The 7,621-nt window shown below is 50.7% G+C and overlaps 1 protein-coding gene across 1 annotated transcript in view; it reads right to left on the bottom strand.

The window, feature by feature from the left end:
* DSCAML1 (DS cell adhesion molecule like 1) overlaps positions 1 to 7,621 on the bottom strand; it is a 348,081-nt gene that overhangs the window by 715 nt on the left and 339,745 nt on the right. The window contains 7 exon segments of the mRNA XM_021710263.1: positions 3 to 221; positions 2,412 to 2,723; positions 3,243 to 3,437; positions 3,995 to 4,147; positions 4,708 to 4,826; positions 5,011 to 5,041; positions 7,135 to 7,290. Of these exon segments, the coding sequence (XP_021565938.1) occupies positions 3 to 221; positions 2,412 to 2,723; positions 3,243 to 3,437; positions 3,995 to 4,147; positions 4,708 to 4,826; positions 5,011 to 5,041; positions 7,135 to 7,290 (1,185 nt within the window).

The raw sequence follows: 7,621 nt of genomic DNA, 5'->3' as shown, positions 1-7,621 counted from the left end.
TAAGGTGGCTGTGGAGGCGGCAGCGGGGGCCCCTGGGTGCGGGAGGCCCAAGGGCTTGCTGGCAGGGTCCAGGGTCAGGTGGCGAGCCTGGGGGTGGTAGGTTCGAGCCAGGTTCCGGATGGAGGCCTCGCGGGGTGGGACCACGGGGCAGGGCTCACGTCCATCTGCCTTTCGAAAGAAGGCCTCCGACTTGGCATACAGGGGCAGGTTGCAGTAGTCACCTGGAACCACAGAGGCAGAAGATGTTAGGTTAAAAGCAGAGGCCTCTGGGAAGCGGCTTGTTCAACCCCTGCTTCGCCCTCCCCGCTCTCCCGGCGGTCTTCTCCCTGATCTGACATAGAAACCTCCACTGGATGGGCAGTAAAGAATAGAGGTTGTTGGTGCTTGACCTCCCGAGCCTCAGTTTCCTGATCTATGAAATGGGAATGTTCATATTCCCCTATAGGATTATTTTGAGGAGTGAATGGGATAAAGTATGCAAAGTGCTTTAATACAGTAACACATGTGATACTTGCTCCATAAAAGGATACTTATTGTTTGATGATTACTATAGGCTGGTCAGCTTCAGGGGGTAAAAGTCCAGCTCTGCTACAGACAAGTACTTCTTAATAGCTCTGGCGGATAGAAAGCTTTTCTTTACCCTGAGGAGGAAAGGAATTTCACCCCTGTCTCTTCCCCCACACTGAGCCTGAGTCTGTCCTCTGAGAACTCACAGAGCAAGGCCTCCCTCTCTCTCCCATGGCGGCTTTCCAGATGGCTGAAGTCAACTGCGTGTCCCATACCTCCCTTTTTCTCCAGGTAAACTTCTTTTCCCCTTCCTTTCTTCCTTCCTTTGTTAAGGTCTCACTCTGTTGCTCAAGCTAGAGTATAGTGGCACCATCACGGCTCACTGCAGCCTCAATCTCCTGGGCTTAGGCGATCTTCCCACCTCAGTCTCCCAAGTAGCTGGGACTACAGGTGTGTGCCACCTCACCCAGCTAATTTTGTTTTGCTTTGCTTTTTGAGTTGGAGTCTCACTCCATCGCCCAGGCTGGAGTGCAGTGGCACGCTCATGGCCACCCCAGCGTCAGTGGACTGGGTTCAGGCGATCCTTCCGCCTCAGCCTTCCAAGTAGCTGGAACTAGAGGTACCACGCTACCATGCCCAGCTAATTTTTTTATTTATTATAGCGATGAGGTCTCACCAAGTTGCCCAGGCTGATCTCAAACCCGTGGGCTCAGGCAATCCTCTTACCTCGACCTCCCAAAGTGCTGAGATTACAGGCTTGAGCCACTGAGACCGGCCAATTTTTCTTTTTTCTTTTTTAACTTTCTGTTGAGACAAGGTCTGACTATGTTGCCCGGCTGGTCTCAAGTAATCCTCCTGACTTGACTTCCCAAAGTCCTGGGATTACAGGTATGAACCACTGCCCAGCTTCCTGATGTCTTAAACTGTCTCCGTATGATATGTGTCCAGGACCTCCACATCCTGACCCCTTTGCTCTGGAGCACCCTGCCTGTAAATGGGCCTCCAGCACCTGCCAGCTATGCCAGGCAGTCTCCCTAGATTATTTCCCAATAGTTCCCAGGATTGGGATCTGCATTTTGCACGCAAGGAAACTGAGGTTCAGAGAGATTAAGTAATTTGCCCAAATTCAGAGAGAAGAGATAGGAGTGTCATTCAGGGCCACTAGTCTCCAAAGACTTTCCATTACTCCAGAATCTTCTTTAGGTGACCCAGAGCCACTCCCCTCTGCCTCAGTGAGCACAACCAGTGCCAAGAAGACCAGATTACCTTGTTTAAGAGTTTGGGCTTTGCACGCTGTGATCCCAGTGTCTGCTGATGTTCCCCTGGTAGTCTTAGTCTTGCCTTGTCAACCTCTAAGGGCACATGCTCTGGCAAAGCCCTTGGAGTCAGGTGGTCCCAGGCAGGCCAGGCCACTGCCTACAGTGAGGTATGACCACTGTGGGTTGAGCTGCCAGGATTGCTCCCTTGGGTCTGGGTGACATTCAAGCAGCACTGAGACCAGAAGCCACTGGGCAGTTGACCTCATGGGGGGGTCTCTTTCCATCTTGGCATAGCTTCAGATTAAGGGAATGACCACTACTTAATGAATGAGACCCTACTGTATGCCAGGCATATATGTCATTTTTAATGCCCATCATGACAACACAAAGTAGACACTGCCATTTGCATTTTCAAATGAGAAAATTAAGACCAGAGAGGTTAAATGACTTGCCCACAGACATATTGAGAGGCTGAGCCAGGACGTGGGCTCTGATCTGCTTGCTCCCAAGTCCTTGCCTTTTGTACTACCCTGCGCTGCCAAGGAGCCAAGCTGGGCCAGCAGGATCCTGGTGCTGCCAGGACTAGATCTAGCCAGGGCTCACGGGGGGTGGGAACATGGCACAGGAGGTGGTTTGATCACTCACTCTTGTTGGCCCGGTGGGGGATGGGCACAGCCACGTTTTTGCCCCGGTCAGCATCCTGGGGCTTGGGTGGGGAGGCGGTGAAGCGGCAGATACCAGGCTCCGAGGGCGTGCTCATGGATGTCATGCTGTCGGCGTTCTCATTGGTGCCTGTGGTCATCTGGTCAGAGGAGCTGTCAGAGATGAAGCACTCGGTGATCTCGAACTTGGCGTGCTGAAGCTGCTCCTCTAGCTTGGCATGCTCATAGGCCCGGGCCAGCTCCTCATAGGTGGAAGAGGCACTCTCTGTGGACACCATGCTGTTCCGCCCTTTGTCTGGGGAGGGAGACAGCAGTGTGAGGTTAAGAGGGAGGGAGTGAGTGATGGGTAGGAGGGTGGAAATGAGACCAGACTGAGCAGTTTCTTTTCCTGCAAACCCAGCAGCCGTCTGAAAGTCTGGCCATGGAGGATAGCAGGCTGGGAAGAGTCTGTGAAGGGGGTGGTGGCGGCAGAAGTGGGATCTTGGACTAATCAAGGGCAGAACCTCTTTCATTCTTGAAAATAAGCAGCCACCCCAAGAACATTCAGCCCTTTCTCCAACAGCCATCCTGTGCGTGATTTTATCCGACAATTTTGGGGGAGAGTAAAATGAAATCCTCGACTAAGCAGAGCTCAGTGAGGTCAAGTGTTCTTGTCCCAGCCACACAGTGAGTCAGTAACCAGTTGGAAACGAATCTGACTTGGGCCTTGGATCCCATGAGCTGGTGGATAAGAATTGGGAGAAACGGAAGGTGACGGTGAATGATGGGGAACTGGAGGAGGGTGGGCAGGATGCAAGTAGGACCCTAGGCACACCTGTGTCCTGGGACAGGCTGGCACTGTAGCTGTCACTCTCAGTGACAGTGACACCATGCTGGGAGCCCACCGTGCGCCAGTCAGAGGTGAGGGTGCGGGCGGGTGTGGAGGCCTGGCACTTGGTCAGGGTCCACTGGCTTGAGTAGCGGTTCCGAGTGCTGTGGGCTGACTTCACGTTCTTCCTGGACACTGGGTCTGGGCAGAGGGAAGCAAGAGATAGCACCCTCCAACCCAGGGCACTTGGACTCGGGCAGCTGACATTTACCAGACGGGAGCAAGGGGAGGCAGAAGCAGCCATGGCCATGCTGCCTGCCTGACCACATAGCTGGTCCTGGAGAAGGAGAGCAGCAGAGTCCAAGTGTGTGGCAGTGACGGCATCCTGGTTCTCCCTGCCCACCCCATCTGTCCCTTCCGTCTGGAGAAGACTGTGATGTCCTCTCCTGCTGCCATTCATTCCCTACAGTCCTTGATGTAGTCTGTCCTTATGTCCAGGCCCTTGGAGATCAACAATACCTGACCCTTTCACATTTCTAGGTAAGGACACTGAAGCCAGAGAGATAAGGTAGTGATATGCCCAAAGTCACGGCTAGTAGGTCTGCAGTCAAGGTCTCCAGATTCTAACTCCAGTGCTTTCCATACTTCCCTTCCATTCTGTTCCCTCCTTCCCCTTTTTTGCTTATCACCCCTGCCCCATGCAGTGCCCAAGACAGCCTGTATGAAAAGAGGGCTGTTTCCCTGGGGATTATGCATACTGGTTCCTGGCCGGATGTCAGACATGTCGATGAGGGGGCCTGTGCTCTGGATGAGGGCTGGGTGGTGCAAGGAGACACCAGTACAGAAACTCTGTGGGTTGACAGCCTGACTGAACTCAGCATCCGTCACAGGAATGGTGGCCTTGTCATCTCCTAGGGAAAGAAGGAAAGACAATCACCAGGAGCCCTTTCCAAATTTCGTTGTCTTTTTTTTTTTTTTAGTCTAGGTCTCCACTCTGTTGCCCAGACTGTAGCACAGTGGCAAGATCATGGCTCACTGTAGCCTCAACCTCCTAGGCTCAGGTGATCCTTCCACCTCAGCTTCCTTGGTGGCTGGGACTATGGGTATGCACCACCATGCCCAGCTAATTTCTTTACATTTATTTTTTAGTAGAGATGAGGTCTTGCTATGTTGCCCAGGCTGATCTCGAATTCCTCGGCTCAAGCAATCTTCCCACCTCAGCCTCCCAAAGTGCTGGGATTACAGGGATGAGCCACTGTGCCCGGTTCTTTGTCTTTATCCAATGTTGAGTCAGAGAAACGCCGGCAATTCTCCCCATTGGACAGAGGAGAAGCCTTAGCCCTTGAGAGAAGCTGCAGTGAGTTCCAAGGCTGTTGAATTGTTGGTGGGGTGGCTGCATTTGCCCTCTGTGGACTGTGGTCTGGGGAAGCACACCCAGACCAGAGCAGGACAGAGAGCTCACAACACTTACCCAGTTGCTTGATGCCTTCTTTGTCCTCAATGAGCAGCTGGACCCGGGGGATGTCAATGTGTAGCCGTGGGCCCTGGGGTGGCCCTTTCACAGGCGTGTCAAAGCTTCGGTTGTTCTTGCTGTGGGGAGAAGGACTAGAGGTGGGTGGCTCAGCAGCCATAAAGGATTAGGGGAGGGGCTTTGCAGGACAGTGGTATCTTAGAAGTCTGTCTCCTACTCTGGGAGTACAGAGTAAGCCTCCTGTATCCCCTGCAGGGGACAAGAGGGAGGGGAGGCGAGAGGAAGCAACTCGGAGATTCCTACCTTATCAACATTTCTGCCAAACTCTTTGCATCTGTAAAACAGAGAGAGAGAGGAGGCCTGAGTGAGATAAGCAGGATGACAACTGAAAGGGGCATGGAAACCAGGTGGGAGGAGTCCCTATAATGGGGCCATGGCTGGTCTCTTAAGAAGCAAGAGGAGAAATGGAAGGACCTATGAAACAGACCAATCATGATGAGATTTCAGTGCTCCCAATTCAGGATGTGGCTCAGGTTTGTTTTCCTTTCCTCAGATTTTTATCTAACAGGGAGAGCCTTTCTGAAGGAGAGTGGGCAAAGTAGGTGCCCTGTCTGTTTTGCAAATTGATTCTAACTAAACGAGACACCCCAGCAGGTTAGAAAGGGGCAATGATGAAGGGTCTTTCCTTAGTTGTCTGTTGGGGAGAGGAGAGAGTGGAGCATGAAGCAGAGGTGGTCAATGGGAAGCCCCAGATTATACTCTCACATCAACCAAGAGACTTCATTTCCTCCTCTGGGGCATCTATCCCTAAAAGTCCATGGATGGATTTGGGGGTCCCTGCTTTGTTTCAGAGGAACCTTGAATAAGATTAGGGCTTTCAGTTTAAGAATTTGGAAAAGAGAAGAATCAAAGGGCCTAGTTTAATCCATTAGACCCCTGATAACTGAGAAGGATCTGTCAGAGTGAATCCTGATAGCTGCATGCATTCATCCAACCATTTATCCATCCATCCACCCAGCCAACCATACATTCAACCATCCACTCACCCATTCATCCCCTACCCATCCATTCAACCATTTATCCATCCGTCCATTCATCCATCCATTCAACCATCCATCCGTGTACCCATCTAACCATCTCTCCATCCAATTGTCCGTTCATCCATCCAACTATTAATTCATCACCCGCCTATTTAACTATTCATCTCTCCAGTCATCCATCCCTCCATCCATCCATTGACTCAACCATCCTTCCATCGACCCATGCATCCAACCATGCACTCAACATCCATTTAGTCATTACTTATATTTATATATCCAACCATTCATGTCACTATCCAACATCTATCCAACTCTTCATCCAAACATCCCATCGTTTCAGCTATTTCACACAACCATCCATCCATCTCTTCATCCACCCAGCCATCAGAATATCCATCCCTCCATCCAAGCATCCATTTAAGCATCCATCCATCTATCCAACTATTCATGTAATCATCCATTATCTATCCATTCAACAATCCATCTATCCAACTTTTAATTCACCTATCCTTCCACTTACACATCTGTCCATAAAGCCATCTATTCAACCATCCAACCGTCCTTTCACCCAACCACTTATTGTCACTCATTCAACCATATAACCACTCACCCATCCAGCCATCCAATTATTCATCCAGTCATCCATCCATCCAGTCCTCAGCAGTCCAACCATCCATTGAACCATCCATCCACCCAATTCCTGAACACCACTGGTCAGTCATTAGTCATTCCCTCTTCTGTGCTACAACTGTCCCCTGGCTTTTCACATTAGACTGTAAACTCTATAAGGGCATGACCTGTTCCTCCTTTATTCATCTTTATAGTCTGGCAGTATCTATGATGTAGCCAACTCAATAACTGTTTTCCAAATGAATAGATGGACATTTATGAAGCAACTAGTAGGCACCAGACACTATATCAGGCTGAGGGAAAATTGAGGTAAATCAGACCCATTCTTGCCAGACTGCGGTATTAGGTGTGGGAAAAGAGGATAATACTCAAAATACTTAACACCTGACATGGTATGGAAACTGCTCATTCAGAACTGAGCATGGTCCTAGAGAGCTGTGGGTCTATTCTTAGTGGAAGGTCCCACGAAAGTTGCAGGAATCTGTTTGAGAGAATGGAGCATCCAGGGTGGAAGGGAGCAACGTCTATTTATCAAGCAACATGGAAACGTTTACATATTTTTACAACCAATGTTGCTTTATCAGTGTGTCTCTCCTCATGTTAGTCCCAACTGGGGCGGGCACAAAGTCCTGGGGGCACAGAGGAGGAAGCATTGAAGAGCAAGGGGGGTTTAGAAAGTTTGAGTGGCAGCTCTTCCACTCATCCAGTTGGTGCAGTCAACACCCCCTCCCAGAAGGCCCATAGGAAACCCCCTCACCTCGTAGCCGCTTCAGCCGCTTCTCCTTCCTCTTTTTGCGAACAATGAAGAGCAGCGCGACCCCCAGCGTGGCCAGGATGACTGGGCAGCCGATGGTGAACAACTTCTTCACGTCATCCCCTTCACCTTGAGCAGATTTGATGGGTGGGATGGTGCCTGAATGGGGTAAGGAAGTGAATCAGATGTCCTTTATGAGTCAGGTGCTGGGCAGTGTCCCACGGATGGGGTAGCGCTCTGACCTCCACCTCTTGACACAGAGCTGTGACCCTCCTCTCTGCTCCCCCCAATTCTGGTCCCATCAGGACAGCCATGAACAGTTGGGTAGTTTTCACTCATTATATGAGTGACTTCCTGGTGCTAGTTTGGAATTAGCCCGGAGTCTCTCAGCATGAGTCTCCTGCCTGTTAGGGTTCAGTACTCATTCCTAGAGAGTGAGTTGATGGGCTTATATTTCTTTTTTTTTTTTGAGTTGGAGTCTCACTCTGTC

This window comes from Carlito syrichta, unplaced genomic scaffold (genome assembly GCF_000164805.1).
Source record: "Carlito syrichta isolate Samal-C Ts95f unplaced genomic scaffold, Tarsius_syrichta-2.0.1 Scaffold288347, whole genome shotgun sequence".
Taxonomy (NCBI): domain Eukaryota; kingdom Metazoa; phylum Chordata; class Mammalia; order Primates; family Tarsiidae; genus Carlito; species Carlito syrichta.
This window is presented reverse-complemented; position numbering and strand designations above follow the sequence as displayed.